This window comes from Ovis aries, chromosome 3, assembly GCF_016772045.2.
Source record: "Ovis aries strain OAR_USU_Benz2616 breed Rambouillet chromosome 3, ARS-UI_Ramb_v3.0, whole genome shotgun sequence".
Lineage (NCBI taxonomy): Eukaryota > Metazoa > Chordata > Mammalia > Artiodactyla > Bovidae > Ovis > Ovis aries.
The window spans coordinates 432,253-451,060 of record NC_056056.1 but is presented as its reverse complement, the minus strand read 5'-3'; the positions used below and the strand labels follow the sequence as shown (position 1 = coordinate 451,060).

At 55.4% G+C, this 18,808-nt stretch overlaps 2 protein-coding genes across 7 annotated transcripts in view; one reads left to right on the top strand and one right to left on the bottom strand.

Moving 5' to 3' along the window:
- The window catches only part of PNPLA7 (patatin like phospholipase domain containing 7), an 83,004-nt gene extending 64,633 nt beyond the window's left edge, over window positions 1-18,371 (bottom strand). For 4 of the 6 annotated variants that reach the window (XM_042245313.1, XM_042245311.1, XM_042245314.1 and 1 more), the window contains exons 1-10: window positions 18,340-18,371; window positions 18,202-18,230; window positions 15,975-16,006; window positions 14,416-14,487; window positions 14,173-14,260; window positions 13,695-13,774; window positions 12,313-12,404; window positions 11,827-11,967; window positions 10,400-10,559; window positions 8,318-8,404 (exon numbers count right to left, since the gene is read on the bottom strand). In XM_042245313.1, coding sequence (XP_042101247.1) covers window positions 8,318-8,404; window positions 10,400-10,559; window positions 11,827-11,967; window positions 12,313-12,404; window positions 13,695-13,774; window positions 14,173-14,260; window positions 14,416-14,487; window positions 15,975-16,006; window positions 18,202-18,223 — 774 coding nt within the window. In that variant the 5' untranslated portion in view covers window positions 18,224-18,230; window positions 18,340-18,371. Of the gene's footprint in view, window positions 1-8,317; window positions 8,405-8,558; window positions 9,734-10,399; window positions 10,560-11,826; window positions 11,968-12,312; window positions 12,405-13,694; window positions 13,775-14,172; window positions 14,261-14,415; window positions 14,488-15,974; window positions 16,007-17,304; window positions 17,343-18,201; window positions 18,231-18,339 lie in introns of those variants that run through there. The other 2 variants (XM_027966034.2, XM_042245315.2) reach the window with 2 other exon arrangements.
- On the top strand, window positions 17,587-18,205 carry MRPL41 (mitochondrial ribosomal protein L41). Its single transcript, XM_004005559.6, has one exon. The coding sequence runs from the start codon at window positions 17,665-17,667 to the stop codon at window positions 18,070-18,072; it is 408 nt and encodes a 135-aa protein (XP_004005608.3). The 5' UTR covers window positions 17,587-17,664; the 3' UTR covers window positions 18,073-18,205.
- Window positions 18,372-18,808: the final 437 nt, after the last annotated feature.

The following is an 18,808-nucleotide window of genomic DNA, read 5'->3' as shown; positions in this document are numbered from 1 at the left end:
CTTTCCCAACAACCTAAGAGATGACCCTACACACGGACATCACCAGATGGTCAAGACTGAAATCAGACTGATTACATTCTCTGCAGCTGAAGATGGAGAAGTTGTATACAGTCAGTCAGCAAAAACAAGACTGGGAGATGACTGTGGCTCAGATCATGAGCTCCTTATTACAAAATCCAGGCTTAAACTGAAAAGAGTAGGGAAAATCATTAGCATTCAGGTATGATCTAAATCAAATCCCTATGACTATACAGTGGAGGTGACGAATAGATTCAAGGAGTTGGATCTGGCAGACTGAGTGCCTGAAGGACTATGGGGAGGTTCGTGAGATTGTCCATCCTAAAGGAGATCAGTCCTGGGTGTTCACTGGAAGGACTGATGTTGAAGCCGAAACTCCACTACTTTGGCCACCTGATGCAAAGAGCTGACTCATTTAAAAAGACCCTGATGCTGGGAAAAATTGAGGGCAGGAGGAGAAGGGGACGACAGAGGGTGAGATGGTTGGATGGCATCACCAACTCAATGGACATGAGTTTGAGCAAGCTCTGGGAGTTGGTGCTAAGACAGGGAGGCCTGGTATGCTGCAGTCCATGGGGTCGCAAAGAGTAGGACGTGACTGAGCGACCGAACTGAACTGAACAGGAGGCAGTGACCAAAACCATTCCAAATAAAAAGAAATGCAAGAAGGCAAAGTGGCTGTCTGAGGAGAGTATACAAACAGCTAAGAAAAGAAAAGAATCGAAAGGCAAGGGAGAAAGGGAAAGATGTACCCAACTGGAGGCAGAGTTCCAAAGAATAGTAAGGAGAGATAAGAAAGCCTTCCTCAGTGATCAATGCAAAGAAATAGAGAAAAACAATAGAATGGGAAACACTAGAGATCTCTTCATGAAAATTAGAGATACCAGGAGAACATTTCACGCAAAGATGGGCACAATAAACGAGAGAGACAGTAGGGACCCAAAAGAAGCAGGAAAGATTACGAAAAGGTGGCACGAATACACAGAAGAACTATAAAAAAAAAAAGAGCCTCAATGACCCAGGTGAACAGTGGCGTGGTCTCACCTAGAGCTGGACACCATGGAGTGTGAGGTCAAGTGGGCCTGAGGCAGCACCTCTATGAACAAAGCTGCTGGAGGTGATGGAACTCCAGCTGAGCTATTTCAAGTTCTAAAGGATGGTGCTGTGAAAGTGCTGCACTCAATACGCCAGCAAGTTTGGAAAACTCAACAGTGGCCACAGGACTGGAAAAGGTCAGTTTTCATTTCAATCCCAGAGAAGGGCAATGCCAAAGAATGCTCAAACCACCTTGCAGTTGAGCTCATTTCACATGCTAACAAAATCATGCTCAAAGCTCTTCACGCCAGGCCTCAGCAGTATATGCTTCACGCCAGGCCTCAGCAGTATATGCTTCAAGCCAGGCCTCAGCAGTATATGCTTCACGCCAGGCCTCAGCAGTATATGAACTGAGGACTTCTAGACGTTCAAGCTGGGTTTCGAAGGCAGAGGAACCAGAGATTAAGTTGCCAACATTTGCGGGATAATGGAGAAAGCAAGAAAGTTCCAGAAGAACATCTACTTCTTCTTCATTGACTATGCTAAGGCCTTTGACTGTGTGGATCACAACAAACTGTGGAAAATTCTTAGAGAGACAGTAATACCAGACCACCGTACCTGCCTCCTGAGAAACCTGTATGCAGGTCAAAAAGCAACAGTTAGAACCAAATATGGAACAATGGACTGGTTCCTAATTAGGACAGAAGTATCTCAAGGCTATACACTGTCACCCTGCTTATTTAACTTATATGTAGAGTACATCATTCAAAATGCTAGACTGCAAGAACCAAAAGCTGGATTCAGGATTTCTGGGAGAATTATCAATAACCTCAGATATGCAGATGATAGCACTCTTAACGACAGAAAGTAAAGAGATACTAAAGAGCCTCTTGATGAGAGTGAAAGAGGAGAGTGAAAAAGCTGGCTTAAAACCCAACACTCAGATCACTAGGATCATGGCGTTTGGTCCCATCACTTCGCGGTAAACAGATGGGCGAAAAGCGGAAGCAGTGGCAGATCTTATCTTCTTGGGCTTTTCCCAGATCACTGCGGACAGTGACTGCAGCCGTGAGATTAAAAGACGCTTGCTCCTTGGAAGAAAGGCAGAGAGACAGCACTTTGCCAACAAAAGCCCGTCTAGTCAAAGCTATGGTTCTCCAGCAGTCACGTATGAGTGTGACAGTTGAACCGTACAGATGGCTGAGCACCAAAACATTGATGCTTTTGAACTATGGTGCTGGAGAAGACTCTTGAGAGTCCCTTGGACTCCAGGGAGATCAAACCAGTCAATCCTAAAGAAAATCAACCCTGAATATTCACTGGAAGGACTGATGCTGAAGCTGAAGCTCCAATACTTTGGCCACGTGATGCAAAGAGCCAACTCACTGGAAAAGACCCTGATGCTGGGAATGATTGAGGGCAAGAGGAGAAGGGGGAGGCAGAGGATGAAATGGTTGGATGGCATCACCGACTCAATGGACATGAATTTGAGCAAATTTCGGGAGATAGCAGAGGGTAGAGGATCCTGGCGTGCTGCAGCTCATGGGATCACAAACAATTGGACATGACTTAGCAACTGAACGACATATTTAAAATAGGTAACCAACAAGGACCTACTCTATAGCACAGAGAAGTACATTCAATACCCTGTAATAAACCATTATGGAAAAGAATCTGAAAAAAAAAATATGTATCGCTGAATCAGTTTGCTGTATATGTGAAATTAAATCAACACTATAAGTCAATTAGACTTCTATAATAGAAAATGATGACAGAAATTAAAATCTCAATGGAAGATCTGGAAAGTAAGGTTAACAAAATCTCCTTAAAAGTACAATAGAAAGATAAAGGGAGTGCAGAATAAAGACAATTCTAGGTCTGTGAGGTTTCAAAACCCACCCTCCCTGCACACTTCTCAGGAAGCAACAGAGGGTCTGTTCCACCTGAACAGGCAGCTCAGGAGAGGAGGCGGGAGCCCTGCCCAGGAAGGAAGGAGCCCTTCCCCGGGGCGGGGGCTGGGCCGAGTGCCCCAGAAGTTCACAGGGGACAGAGCCTGCGGACCCGGAGGTCGCTCCCCGACTCACGGACTCCTGGACAGGGGCAGCAGCGCACGCCACGCACAGAAAACTAAGCGACCGCAGTGAGGCAACTGTCAACTCCAGGGGAACGAAACAGAACTTCACCTCCAGGCTCTGCAGGCTCAGCTGCCAACCACGCCCACAGGTGCGACAGAGGAGCAGGGCGGTGAGGCAGGCAGGACATTTCCTGCAGCGGGAAGTCAGAGCAAAATCGAGACCGAAGAGTCGTACAGCAGCAAGAGCCGCAGCTGCGCCCAGGGGACTCAAAGAGCTGGAGGCGGCCTTTCTTGGGAGAGGGTGGCGGAGTGGATAGCTGCACTTCACAAAACATCAGCAACATTGTTAAATTTGTTCAGGTTATTTTGATAAGAACAAATAAAAAGAATTTTAAGTCACAAATGCACATTTGGTGAGGGGAAAATGATGTCCAATTTAACTCAGTACAGACGTGTTTTTTCCAAACACCCCCTCTCCCCGCTCTCTGCCCCGGGGGCACTGTGTGGACAGGACAGCAGCCCGCGGGGGCCCCGGGCCGAGGGGACCCAGCGCCTGGGAGACAGCAGGAGCCTGGCCCTGCTCTCAGCACACAGCCTGCGGAGCTGCCACAGAGGGTGCTCAGCCCAGAAGTCACAATGGGATCGGGATCAAGACCGAGAGGTAAGACATGAGCCTCCAGCGCTCCTCTCTCATTCTTATCTAGGAGCCCCCCCACATGACAGCCAGCCTGTCTAGACCTTCCAGGCCCACAGCACACCTCACAGACTCAGACACTCAAGCCCGAACCCCACAGAACCACCGTCCTATGGCCCAACTGGCACACCCGGGTGCCCTCTCCCAGCACAAGGTTCCAGGCAGGGGCTGCCCCCAGGCAGGAAGCAGGCAGGTTTGCTCAGAGTGGGTGGGGTCCCTCTCAGCCCTGGCCAAGCATGTGCTAAAGGCAGGTCAGGTCCTGGGAGCAGACGGAGACCCGGGTCCCACGCACGTCTCCCCCCCGGCCCCAAACAGCTCAACGCATGTGTACTGGTCCGACGGGCAGGCTGAGCACAGCGGACACCCCTGGAGCCTCCATCTGGAGCCTGTCACCCTCACCATGCACAGCTTAGGGCTGGGCCAGCATCACACAAGCCCCGAGACTCCCAGGCCGGCACAGAAGCAGCCCTGCCATGGTTCTGCTGAACTGCCCCAGAGACCCCTCTGTGCAGTGTCTGGGGAAACTGAAGTACAGGTTGCCTCAGTACACAGCTAAAAAGAAGAGCAAAAGATGTAACTTCCAAGGATAAGATTAAAATCAAACACACCTTTCCAGTGGCACAGGGGCACGCACCTATCAGAGCAGCCGCATACGCTGCAGGCTTGCTTCCTGTAAGTAGGCTTTGACCAGAAGAAAGGATTAAACACGCAACTCCAGTTAGCTGGGAGGAAACGGGGCACACTGAGCTGAGCCTTTGCAGCCAGTGACAGAGATAAACTAATTTTTCTATTCTATTTTTGAGCATGTTTGAAATATTCCATCATGCAAAGTTTAAAAATGATAAGCTAACATGAGATGCTATTTTTTTAACCTGTTGGAGTAGTGTACGGAAAGAGCAAATCCGCCAGGATGGCGGTGGTCCGGCCTCCCAGCCCAGGGCCTCTCGCCCTCACGCCACGCTCTGTGACGTGGTCATGTAGCAGCTAAGACCACTGACAGCACCACGCGTGTGTGTCATGATGCACCCACTTGGCCACCGGCCGCTTCTGTCCTGTAAACAGATATAAGCTCCACCTGGAAAGCCCCTGTGGCTGCAATAATGCTACATTATGTCTCATCTCACACGCTAGTAATGCTCAAAACTCTCCAAGCCAGGCTTCAGCAATATGTGAACCGTGAACTTCCAGACGTTCAAGCTGGATTTAGAAAAGGCAGAGGAACCAGAGATCAAATTACCAATATCTGCTGGATCATCGAAAATGCAAGAGAGTTCCAGAAAAACACCTATTTCTGCTTTATTGACTATGCCAAAGCCTTTGACTGTGTGGATCACAATAAACTGGAAAATTCAGAAAGAGATGGGAATACCTGACCACCTGACCTGCCTCTTAAGAAATCTGTATGCAGGTCAGGAAGCAACAGTTAGAACTGGACATAGAACAACAGACTGGTTTCAAATAGGAAAGGGAATACGTCAAGGCTGTATATTGTCACCCTGCTTATTTAACTTATATGCAGAGTACATCATGAGAAACGCTGGGCTGGAAGAAGCACAAGCTGGAATCAAGATTGCCGGGAGAAATATCAATAACCTCAGACATGCAGATACCACCATCCTTATGGCAGAAAGTGAAGAACTAAACAGCCTCTTGATGAAAGTGAAAGAGGAGAGTGACAAAGTTGGCTTAAAGCTCAACATTTAGAAAATGAAGATCATGGCATCTGGTCCCGTCACTTCACAGCAAATAGATGGGGAAACAGTGGAAACAGCGGCTGACTTTATTTTTCTGGGCTCCAAAATCACTGCAGATGGTGACTGCAGCCATGAAATTAAAAGACGCTTACTCCTTGGAAGAAAAGTTATGACCAACCTAGACAGCATATTAAAAAGCAGAAGACATTACTTTGTCAACAAAGGTCCGTCTAGTCAAGGCTATGGTTTTTCCAATGGTCAAGTATGGATGCAAGAGTTGGACTACAAAAAAAGCTGAGCGCTGAAGAATTGATGCTTTTGAACTGTGGTGTCGGAGAAGACTCTTGAGAGTCCCTTGGACTGCGAGGAGATCCAACCAGTCCATTCTGGATGTTCATTGTAAGGACTGATGTTGAAGGTGAAACTCCAGTATTTTGGCCCCCTGATGCAAAGAGCTGACTCATGTGAAAAGACCCTGATGCTGGGAAAGATTGAGAGCAGAAGGGGTTGACAGAGGATGAGATGGTTAGATGGCATCACCGACTCAATGGACATGAGTTTGGGTAAACTCCAGGAGTTGGTGATGGGCAGGGAGGCCTGGTGTGCTGCAGTCCATGGGGTTGCAAAGAGCTGGACACGACTGAGCGACTGAACTGAACTGAGCGTGGCCCTGCCCACCAGAGTAAGACCCAGTTTTACCCACAACCAATCCCTCCCACCAGGAAGCTTTCACAAGCCTCTTAACCTCATCCATCAGAGATAAGACAGAATGAAAGCCACAATCACAGAAGAGGTGGTGACGATGAGCAATATGAGACCACGGGCCCCTGCGTGTCAGCAAGGCCCGGTGCGCTGCAGACAGTGAGGCATGAGCAGCCTGTGGCCTGGCAGGGGCGTCGCCAGGGGCCCCCAGTGTGACTGAGTTCACAATGCATCAACCATACGCTCAGGCCGAGGTGCTGGACTTGGGGAAGCAGCTTTAGCAGAAGCAGGGGAGCCCCGGCAGCGGCTCTTGCGACTCTGGGACACAGGGGTGGATGCTATCATTTGTTCTGGGGATGAAATAGAACAGTTGGCATCTATAACCCCTCGCCCCTCATTGAGACAAAGGGTGTAGAACTTTTGAGACTCAGGTCCCTGCTTGTTAGCAAGGCCACCCGTGCAACTGAGAGTGGACAGCAGTCGAAGCGCCCACAGCAAGAGACATGGGTGGCTCAGAAGATTATATGGCACCCGAGGGTGTTCCTTCAGATGCCCTTTTCTGCTTTGAACAGGGCTCAAATCATCGTGCCCACCCAAAGAGCCCAAGCAGGGACTGGAGGCCCCATGCAGAGCTTGCAATCCACTGGCCACCAGCTAGTGTACAGAGAGCACTGGTCCTGGCCGACACTGGCGCCGAGCGCAGCCTTACTCACGGCAAGCTGGAGCAGTCTCTTGGTCCCAGTGCACACACTGATGGCTTGGTGGCCAAATGATGTATATTTAGGGCAGCAGACTGTAAAGGCTGTGTCCTGCGCTGTAGATTCAGAACAATGTGCTGTAAAGGCTGTGTCCTCAGATTTACAAAAGTGTAATCATGAGGGTGGACTGTGAGCGCCACAGAAACCTCCTTCTTGAAGGGGATGGCCTGGTGCCTGTGGGGGTTTTACAAGTAATGTGAGGTCCAGGTTATATCCTGGGTGACGAGCGCTGTTTCCTGTTGCAGCCCCTACTACTGTTGCAAGATATAAACCCAAGAGTCAGTGTCATTCACCACAGGAACGCTGCAGAAGACGACTGTGCACAGACTATGAGGCGAGAGACCCTGAAGAGGTGGAATGTGAAGAAAGACCCGATTCGCCAAGACGGCGGGGCTCAGGCTCTCTCATGCCCAGGGCCTCTCACTCCCGCCCCACGGTTTGTCCGGGCACGGCTGTGCTGCGGCTGAGATCGCTTACAGCACTGCGCAGGCACGTCACGAGGCACCCACCTGGCCACAGGCCACTTCTGTCCTGTAAACATACATAAGCTCCCCCTGAAAAGCCCTTGAGGCAGCATTAAGGCCACATCATGTCCATGTTGCGGTGTGTTGCAGCTGGGCCCCCGGGGCAACCGTGAGAAGAGGGAGCACAGTGTGTCTGCTGCCACGCCTTCTACGCCGGTCAAGAGGGAACGCACAGGCCAGCAGCTCCTCCTCACACCTTCTTCCAGCTTCCCCGCTTGCACCTTGCCCACCCCGGGTCCAGTAAACCGTGGGACACAGCGAGGCAACCAGCAAGCACCAGCTGTGAGATGCTCACTGGGGGGGAGGCGCCCTCTCGGGCCTGGCTCTCCGGTGTCTGTGGCTGGAGGCAGCGCCCTCGGATCCAGTGAGTCTCCTAAGGATCTGCCCTACAGACTGGCCTTCAAACTCGGGAAACAGTGTCCACACAAGGCCGTTCATGGCTCTGATGAAGAGCACAAGAGCTGAAGAAATCACGACGGACACGTGTTAGCACAGAAGATCCAGAAAGGGCCTCTCCTGGGAAGGGGCCTTAGGGCCTGAAGACAGGAGACGTCGCCTTCATCCTGTGGCGCTTTATGCCTGTGACGCCTGGAGCCCGAGCACATGCTGCTCAGGCCAAAAACTGACCACGTAAGAGACACCAAAGCCCACAAGCCCACACCGAGCCCCCTCAGACCCTTAGTCAGAGCCGCTCCCAGGCCGCTCCAGGCACGGCCCCGCCCACTGGGGGGCCCTCCCGTCACTGGAGAGCTGGCCTGGGCGCCGACGGACCCGCCATCTAGCGAGTGCGGGCAGACCCGGGGAGCAGAGACACTCACGGTGATGACGTCCAGGATGCTGAGGAGGCTGTGGACGCTGTCTCCAGCCAGAACCTCTTTGACTGTCACCTCAGTGCCGTCCTGCGCCTGGAAAGCAGAGGAGAGCCACCCATGGCGGGGCCAGGCCGGCCAGGCAAGCCGCCACCCACCACTGGTTGTGTGGGGCAGAGGCTGCACCCTGTCGAAGTGCGGAACGAGAGCAGGAAGACGAGGGTGACTAAGAGGAACAGGGAGGCCCAACCTGGCCTTCAGCCTTGTGTCTTGTCAGCACCAGGACGATCTGCCTGAGAGAGCTGGTGGGCCTAACTAAAAGGCTGTGGGAAAAAACGCAGTTATTCTCAGTATACATGATGGCATTTTGACATATTTTTTTCCCACTGGATTAAAGGAGAAAGGAAACCAGGCAATGCTGGTGATTTAGGATAGGAACTTGATCTCAGGGTGACCCAGAAAAATACCTTTGAACTTGTTCAAACCTGGCACAGGTCACAGTCCAGGAGCCCTTCCATCTGGGCCAAAGGCTCTGGCCCTCTTGGGAAGGCCTGCCAGGCAGATGACATGGAGGCCCCCCCGCCACCAGAGGAGACTGGATGAAAGCATGTCCTTTCTGATTATCTCCCCAGGTCACTCACAGACAAAGCTACACGAGACCTGTACCCCGACAACACTGTGATCTAAAAGCTGGAAGGACATGCAGGAGCCGTCCTGGGTCAGGTCCACCCAGGGCCCAACAGGTGGGAAGTTCACGTGGCCAGGGATGGGGACAACCCCATGCAGTCCAGGGTTTACTGTCTATGGTGGGAAGCCTGGGTCACCTACCACCAGGCAAATAAACCAAGTACCCAGGAGTCTTGGTCTAAAGATCCCCCCTCACCCGGCAACTCTGATTTAAGCACATAATTCAACAGAAGCAGGCAGCGAGGAGTTAGCTTCCAGCTGAATTAATACCTTAATTATTTTCTTACAGTTAAAATTATTTATAGCCTGAAACCTGAAAATAAGACAAGCACGCAGCTGATCTTACAGATCAGTGCCCACCCACTGAGGGGCCCTCAGGCACTGGGAATGATGTGAGCCACCATGCAGCCCCTGCGTCCGGGAGGCTGACATGCCGCGTCAAGGGCAGCTGCGGTCCAACGTGTCTTTTCCTCCGAACAACTCAAGCTTGAGATTTTGCACTCCGAAGGCCCTCAGCTTGGCCCTCCGCATTTCTCTCTGAGGTGCTCTGGCCGCCTCACCACCCATGAGGAAGGCGTGAAGGAATGTGCAGAAGACAGCTGCGCAGACTGGAGCTGGAAGGCCTTCAGCTGCCCCGGCCCTCCTGAGAGTAACCCGGGTGCTCCACTGGATTTTGCACCAGAGAAAACTAGAAAGGACAGAAGCAGCCGTAGAAAACTACCCGGAAGGGCAAAGAGCAACAGCTCCGCTTCCAGCCTGAAGACAGAAGGGGGTGCTGCCCAGCCCCACTGTGGACAGGCGCAGAGGCTCACAGCGCCGCCACGGGGAGCACGTGGAGCAGCAGCTGCTCACACAACATAGAACCGAAAGCCAGCTGCAAAGTGCCATGTTCACGGCCGCACTACTCCACCTTCACACTTCAAAACTCCGCCAGCATCCTGGAGCTCACTCGGGAATGCTCAGCAGAAAGGCAGGGGGACGGCTTCATGACAAACTTTTCACTCCTAGTTGGAGTGTTTAGGGACCTGTTTGAATGGACCAATGGTTCAACTCAACGACAACCACTACAGGCCCTGCCACCTCAGAATATGGAAGAAGTTTTCGATGAACTCAGGACTGGCAAAATCCCAAAAGGTGGGCCAAGGAGTGGACACTTCTCATGTGAGCCAGCTGAAGGCCTTACCTCTTTGAACCACCCAAAGGACCTGGTTTTGCTGTGCAGGCTGGCCTTTAACTGTATTCAACCGCATATATTTTGCTGGAGAAATAACATATGACTCTCCTGTCTACATACAACACTAACTTTTCGCACTAACTTTTCAGTGGAAGACTTGAGAAATGTTCAAGAGGGCAGACCACTGAGCGCCCACACAGCAGCGCCCCCGCCCCGCCAAGGGCGCTCACCGAGTCCTGGACGCGGACCTCCAGCCGCCCGTCCTGCACCACATAGATGCTGTTGTCCAGCTCCCCCGGCCGGAAGATGTACTCGCCTTCCAGAAGCTGCACAAAGACCATGTGTTTGCAAAGTTCCAGGAATAGCGGCTTCTCGAAGTGACCCAGGACCCTACAGAAAACAGAACACGTGGGACACCTTCAGGAAGTGGGGGGAGGGACAGAGGCCACTTTCCCTGCTGGCCAGACCACAGGGAGAGCTCCCAAGGGCCACAGAGCCTGCGGCACTAGCGCCTGGTTGCCAGCAGGGCAGGAGCCCGTGGTCTAGGAATCGCCATCAGCTGCTGTCCCAGGAGCTCAGAGAACTCTCAGGCAGGTCTGTAACCAAGCGCAGTGAGTGAAGAGCTGCAAAGAGGAGCTGGGGCTTCCAGGGAGAGACGGGGAGCCAGACTGTCAATCTTCCATCCAGCCACTCACTTCCCACACTCGCTCTGTATCGTCCTGAAGGAAGAGCCTCTGAGAGGCAGACGCACATGGGAAAGGACCGGCGAGGAGGCTCTGCTCGCCACCAGGGGGCAGTGACAGCGGAGGACAGACGCTTTGCCGAGCGACGAAAGGGGCCATCACGTGCGAGGCCGCTCCGGCTGCTCCACGCGTGGACGCCCGCTTTATGCTCTCTAGACAGAACGTCCTGTTTGTGGCTGATCACACACACACTGTGCATCCGCTTTAACTGCTGAAGGGCACACTGCTGACGCTGACGCTGGGACGCCCAACACTTCGGCCCCCTGATGCGAGGAGCTGACTCCCTGGAAAAGACCCTGATGCTGGGAAAGATTGAGGGCAAGAGAAGGGGACGACAGAGGATGAGATGGTTGGATGGCATCACTGACTCAATGGACCTGAGTTTGAGCAAGCTCCGGGAGTTGGTGACGGACAGGCGTGCTGCAGTCCATGGGGACGTGACTGAGCGACTGATCTGAACTGAACACTTGGCAGAAGTAAGGAACGCCCAGGCTAAAAGTCAGGGCTCAGTGCCCCCCACCCTGGGCCGTCAATCCTGGTGCTCCTTTCACGACGAGACTCCCTTCCCAGGTGCCGATGCCACACTGACTCGCCGTGTGCGTGCGGACCTGGTTTTGATTTCTTTCTGATACCCTGAAGGAATGCATCCCTACTAGTTTAACATTCTTCATTCAGACGAGATATAAAACAGTGCTGAAAACCATGCTTCTCTGGAGAAGCTCCTCAGAGCTGTCTGAGAGGCTGTCTTCCAGGTTACAGTCCTCAGTTTGGCTCAAATAAAACTCTTGACTGTTCCTGTTACAGGCTGTTTACTGACTTTTTTTTGTCGACACAACCACCGGTGGCCGCAGGGACAGGACACCTCGGAGGCCAGGCAAGCACACAGAAAGCCTCCAGGCCCACCTCTCTCTTACCGGACGTTTTTCAGCATGTACAGAACTTCTGACGGCAGGTGAGAATTCTTCACATCAAACTCTGTGAGGTCAGCCTCCAGCAGGGAGGGCGGGGGCTCCTTTGGTTGCAAGGTAGGAGATTCCTTCTTGAACCGCAGGATCCTACAGAGCAAAGAGGCACACGCCTGGAGCAGAGGCCCAGAGGGGCTCAAAAGCAGACAGCAAGGACCTCCCCTGGTGGCCCAATGGTTAGGAATCTACCTTGCAATGCAGGGGACGCGGGTTTGACCCCAGGCTGGGGAACTAAGATCCTACATGGCACAGAGCAACAAAGCCTGAGTGCCACGACCAAGACCTGATGCAGCCAGATTAAGCTACTGCATATTTTTAAAATTAAAAAATAGAGCAGAGAGCATTTAGGCTGTGAGCCCCATAGCAGGGAAGCCACAGACAGCCCACTGGGGAGGGCAGCTGGGGCCTGACGGGTCTGAAGGGCATTCCCAGTACCTCTTGGCCAAAGACAGCACCTTGGTCCTCTTCCTCACCCGCTGCCGGGGGGCAGCTGTGTTCCCCACAAGTGTGTGGGGAAGCGTGGTCACCTGCAGAATGAAAGGGGGCGGCTAAGTCTGGACTCGGAGACCTGTGGGATCCAGTTCCCAGTCTCAGGGTCGGTTCCAGCCCTCAGGACGTGGCCCCTGCAGGCCTGACACTAGCATTCCGGCCTGACCCCATCTGCTCGCCTGCCCAGGACACAGGGAACCTCCTTGGCGCTGCTGACAGGGAGGACACAGGGCCACGCGCCCAGACAGCCGGTGCCCCGAGAGCTCCGACATCCTCGGCCCTGCGTCCCTCTCCTGGAAGGCCGGCGCCCTCCTCACACCCGTCACGCTGGTACATGCAGCCCCAGCGCCTGCACGCCCTCCCAGCCTGGACAGCTCTTTGTCCCCCTCACAGTCCAGGCCCACCAGACCGCCGCAAACAGCGCTGCCAAGGAGTACAAAGGGCCTGGCTCCTACCCAGGCGTCAGCCGACCCCCTTGGGCAGCTCCCAAGCCGTGTCTGCCCCGAGGTGCTGGCTGCGGTTGTCAGTGTCATCACCGTGACTCCTCCTTGCCCCCAAGGGGTTCCAGCCCCACCAGACCACGTTCCTGTCTTCCTTAGACCAAATCCAGCTTGCCACCACAGAGTCCCCAGTGGGGTCATCCGTGGACAGCCCCAGGTCTAGCCACGCACGAGTGCCTTGAGACCTGCTCGCAGGTCATTCCGTGTAGCCCCACGCGAGACTGCAGCAGCCTGCACACCACGTCCCAGGGCCGTCCCCGGCAGACACGGCAGCCTGAACCAACCTCCCTCTCACAGCACTTGACCCTGAAGAGCAGGAGCCACCCAGGGACACCCATGACTCCTCGTCTGACAGTTCAAGTTCTTCTACAAAGAACACACACTAACTGTGCATCTAGAGAAAATTAACAAACAAAAGATTTTTACATGTCAGCCAATGTTTCAAGCGTGCTTTTGTGGCACAGTAAACCTCTGGGAGCCTGCTGAGCCCTTTGTCCTCAGTGGGTGGGAGGGGATGGGGCCCACCAGCAAAGGCTGCTCATCCCCAAGACGGCTGTGGCACTGGCAAGTGAGGCCTGGGAGTTTCCGCCTTGCAGGGCCCGGCCCCAAGTCATGGGAGGCCCACCAATCTACATCGGAGCCAGGACCTTCTGTTCGACCCACTCGGGGATGCTCCTGGGAGGGGCTTCTGCCCTCCTTCCTGGCTTATTTCCTCTCTGGGTGCTGTGCCCGCCCCAGACCTTCCCCAAGCCCCGGGGCCCTGCATGGCCCTAGGCACAGTCTGAAGCCAACCCCTCTGAGGGAGGAGGGGCCCGCAGCGTGAGTTACCTTCCTCATGATTTTCCTGCCGTAGAACATCACCTTGTCTCTCTTCCGGAACCTGTACTGAGGACTGGGCTGCACCTGTCCTGCAAGGGGCACCAAGGGGCTGCCTGAGCACAGGTGGGCCAGCACAGGTGCACACTGAGCTCGTCCTGCCCACCCTGTGCCACACAGCATCTTGTTCTGGGCTGTGACACACCCAGGCAGAGGAAGCGGGACTTCATCTCTTCTTGCAAATGAGTCGAGAGAGGTCAGGACAGTTAAATTCCATGGGTCTCAAATGAGAGCCGAGAGAGCTCAGGACAGTTAAATTCCATGGGTCTGACGAGCTGTTGACAGGCCGGCAGTTTTCAACAAAAGCCACTATGCCTTGAGAGCTATTTGTGGGAGCTTAAAACATGGGGAAAGTCACCTGAACCTACCACCCTCTCGAGCCCTCTTCTCCCTCCCCCACTGGAGCCACAGCCTCATGCAAGATACTCACGGAATTGGCTAACCCTTCTGTACACAAAAAAGATGGTGGTGCCGATGAGGGCCAGGGCCAGGAAGACTCCAATCACAATCCCCAGCAGCTGGGTGAGGTCATAGAGAGCGCACCCATCAGCAAGGCACCAAGACCCCCCAACCCCAAACACAGGCTGGACACAAAGGGGCCCGGGCGGCCAAGGGCGAAGGGGGCCACAGATGCTGGGGCCCGCCCATCACCCGGGAGCAGTGAGGTGGTTACCATGGTGGACTGGGAATGCTGCCCCATCAGCTCCAGACCCCAGGACCATAGGGTGGCCAGATAGAAGCCCACCTGCGGGAGAAGCCTGCAGTCAGGAAGGGCCAGGATGGGCACAGCCCTGGCTTCTCAGGGAGCAAGAACAGAGCTGTGGGTCAGGGAAAACTCTGGCAGCCCTGGAGACCTCCACAACGAAGCGGACCTTCAGGAGGCAGGGGCCCGGGTCCCGCTCTGCTCTGGAGAAGGGCTACCCGCCCCCAGGACAGCTGGGCAGGGCCAGCAGCTGCGCTGCACTGACCGCAAATGCGCCGGGCATCTGAGCCCTCCATTCTCAGCCTCCCCGCTCCTCGGGATGCAAGTCCAGAGGAGCAAACCTGGCTGGCGGGGGCGTGCAAAGGCCTCCTCTCCAGTGCCCGCGCATCACAAGGAGGACCTCATGCTGCTAGCCCAAGGGCGGACGCGCGCCCACACAGCAGCAGTGCTGAGAAACCCTAACGAGCCAGCTGGATCTTGAGAACATTAAATCCAGCACAGAACAGCAAAGGGCTCCCAGGGAGGGAGTTAACAAGGAGATTCAGAAGCCAGACCCCAGGAGAAAGACAGGGATGCAAGAGAGAACAGTGAGTGTGGAACGGTGAGTGGGCAGATGGCCTGGATCTCCTATACAGGGATGCTGGCAGGTTCCCTGCAAAGACAAGAAACCAGTCAAACAAGCAACTACGCTCCACTCCTCCCGGTACTCACATCCTTCCAAGCAGTCAGGAACAGGATGGATTGAGGGAGGGGGGCGGTGTGTGTGTGAATTCTGTCAAGCTTTTACACAAGTGCCAAGGACTAAAGCAGCTTGCCTGATCCTTCAGAGCCAGGATCACAGACAGTGCTGATGCCAGAAAACCCGAGGAGATCAATGCACTCAGAAAACTGTTTCAAAAGCAGAATGTTACATCAAGACAGAACAAGGAAGTGATCCAAAGACTCAACCCCCTGAACTTGGCTCAGAAAGCAGAGGAAGCAGTGGGAGCTTCTGCCTCAGAGTGAGGTGCCCAGGCCCTCCTGGCCCAGGCTGTGTGCTTGGCTAGAGACCACCTCCACTGGGTGGCAGACAGGCACCCTCCTCGTAAGTGTGTCCGCTGAGCTCAGCCACCCCCGGAGGCGGGGGGAGGGGAGGAGCCGGGGGGACAGTCGAGAGAGCGACCCACACCTATTCATACAGCCTCTAGTGGCTGACGTCCCCGACTTGTCAGCTTTTCACTGCTGTTTTAATGCATCTAATTTTCTGGTTTAGGAATAAAAGTCCTTGTGATGCGGCTACAGATGTTCCCCAGGAAAAAGGCCCTACCTCAAAGCAAGCAGGCTTCCTAAAAGGAAGCAGGAACTGACAAGTGTGACCTTGAGGAACAGAGGGAGGGGTTCAGTCCTGACAGGGGAAGAGAGGCCCACACGCCACTCCCGCAGGCAGCCGACTTCAAGGAGCTGCTGCAGGGCAGCTTTCTCCTTGTCCAGAAGCGGCCACACTGGGAATTTTCAGGCTGACTCTTCACTGGACTCCTCAGGTTCTGTACCTCTGGGCCAGTGTCCTCCTCTTGCTCCATGGCTAAAAAGTGAAACAAAAGAAGACAGACTGGTTCCAAGGAAGGCACAGGTTGTCCCACCTCAGGCTCACGTGCAATGCGGTACCTCCCAGCCCTTCCCTGAATTCCTGTCCACGTTAAGTTACATGTCTATTGACAGGAAAACTCTGATGAAGCACTGTGCTCTCCATGGAGAAAACAAAGGGAGCAAGCAAAGGGAGCCACCTGCCTCTCTGTAAACAGCCCTGGTGTGGCTGCCCAAGGAACCAGGAACTGCTGCCAAGCCCCGGGCTCCTCTCCCAGTCAAAGACAAGTGTGGGCATCTGGGCAAAGGCCTAGTGCAGCCGGGAGTTCCAGGACCATGGCGAGGAGGCTTAGGCTGGGTAGGGGTAGGGGTGTGTGGCCACCGCAGGCTGTGCGCCAGACCCTCCCTAGTGGGCTGGGCACAGGGTTTTCCACCCAGTGTGGTGGGCCCTGGAGGTGGGTGTGCTGGTCCCGGCTGCGGTGAACGTGAGGAGCAGCCCTGCACACCTGACCTCTCTGCCAGGAGAAGGAGCCATGTCTAGGGCCTTCACCCTGTGGCTCCCAGCTCTCTTAGAAGGGCCACAGCAAGGGAGGGTTTATCTCTTCCAAAATCCCACCCAGACAAGTCAGGGAGCAGAAGGCAGGTGCAGAGTCACCTGCATTTGCTTACTGGTCTGTGCCCTGTGGGAAACTTTTTTTTCAGACGTCTTTTCAAGGACCAGCAGCTCCTAGACCCCAGCTCTACCGCCCAGCCCTGCCCAGTCCCATCTCCCGGTGCCCACCAGGCTCAAGGGGGACAAAAGCTCAAGCCCCCAGCACCTGCCACACGACGGAAGCGCCTTCAGCTGCTCCGCTTGCTCCACAGCGTGGGGCCAGAGGGAAGGTGGTCAAGTCCAGGAGAACTGGGGAGCCGGGGGCAGCGGGGCTGAAGGCATGGAGCGGAGCGAGGGCGTGGTTAAGGGAGGGCGCAGGGTTGGAGGGTAGGGGGTAAGGGGCCGTCCGGTTGAAGGCTCTCAGGTTGGGGGGGCGTCTGGTGGAGGGGGCACTCGGTTTAGGGGCGTCGGGTTGAGGAGCACCCGGCTTGGGGGCATCGGGTTTAGGGGCGTCCAGCTGAGGGGCGTCGGGGTTGGGAGGCGTCGAGTTAAGCGGGGGTCGAGATGACGGACGTCGGGCTGGGGGCGCCGGCGGCCCTGGGGGCAGTGTCGTCGCGGCGCGGGCTGGGGGAGACGATGGCTACCTCTCCTCACAGACTCAGACCCCTAGGCCGGCCACTTCGCGGCGCTAGGCGGCGACTCACCGGCACCGCGCGCTCCCGTCCCGCCTCCCCGAAGCCCCGCCCCCAACGTCCGCGCTCCCGATATCCACCTCCCGTCGTCCGGCGCCGCCTCGAAGCCCCGCCCCCGACGGCCGCGCTCCTGGCGCCCCACCCCGGCGAGGGATCTCCCCGCGCATTGGCCGGGCCGCCGCCGGTCCCGCCCCCTCCCAGGGCCGAGGCTGCAGATTCGACACGGCGCAGCCAATCGGAGCCGCTCTTCCTGCGGCGCGGGGGCCGGAGGGGCCGGAAGCTGCGGAAGGCGCCGGAAGCGCAGCGCGGCGGGGCCGGAATCCGAGGCGGCTGGAACCGGCAGCGGCGTGGTGGCTGTGCGCAGGCCTCGCCATGGGCCTCCTGAGCGGGGCGGCTCGCGCCCTGGTGCGGGGCGCCGACCGTATGAGCAAGTGGACCAGCAAGCGGGGCCCGCGCACCTTCTACAAGAGCCGCGGTGCCAAGGGCGTCGGCTTCCACGGTCGCGGCGGCAGGTTCGTGCTGGTCAAGGAAATGGTCCCGGAGCTGGTGGTGCCCGAGCTGGCCGGCTTCAAGCTCAAGCCCTACGTGAACTACCGCGCCCCGGAGGGCACGGACGTTCCCCTGACGGCCAAGCAGCTCTTTCTGGAGACGGCGGCGCCGGCTATCGAGAAGGACTTTAGGGCCGGGACTTTCGACCCCGAGCGCCTAGAACGGTACGGCTTTGAGCCCACGCAGGAAGGCAAGCTCTTCCAGCTGTATCCCAAGAACTTCCCGCGCTAGGAGTGGTCGGCGGCCGCGCCGGATGTGCCTGCGACCGAGGACTCGGACCCTCTTCGCCCAGCCTAGCTCCGGGGTGGCGGGTGGAGAGGCGGTTCCCTCGTTTTCGCTTGTATTAAAGACCTTGCCTACCGTATCGTGTTGGTTTGGGCATCTGGCCACTGTGTAAAGGAAGCACGCCACGTGTGAGGTTAAGGCGTAGAGACCTAGGCGACGTTCTCAGGTTCCAGCCCACCCAGAACCCCCACCGCGAGGGGAGTAGGCCAGCACCTGCGGCTCAGCTTGCAGGAGGGAGAGTTCACGAGGCAGATCAGCCACATGACAGCACTAGGTCATTCACCCCGAGCTCACCCCAGGGAACAACCAATGAGCACATTTATGGGCCCCAAAGCAGTTTATTTTGGTCAACCTCCCCGCCTTGGGGCAAACCTAAAGATAAGGCCACACGGGAAGTTGCTGCCAAACTGCTATTTCCCTAATAATCTGTAGCCTCTCTCTCCTCTGTGTTCTGTTCCAGCGCATAATTCCTCAGACCCTAATTCTGTTTAACTAATCCTTAAGTGAAATATCCTAAAACAAACTGGAGGAGGGTTCGACAGTAATACGTTCTAACCTGTGCTGACAGTTCTATCAGGAAATAACAGAAGCTTCTGTTTTCTGACTCAGAACACCTACCTATCCTATCAGTGGGTGCTGCGGAGTTGACAGATTCCACAGTGGCCTGGAGTTCCACATCTGC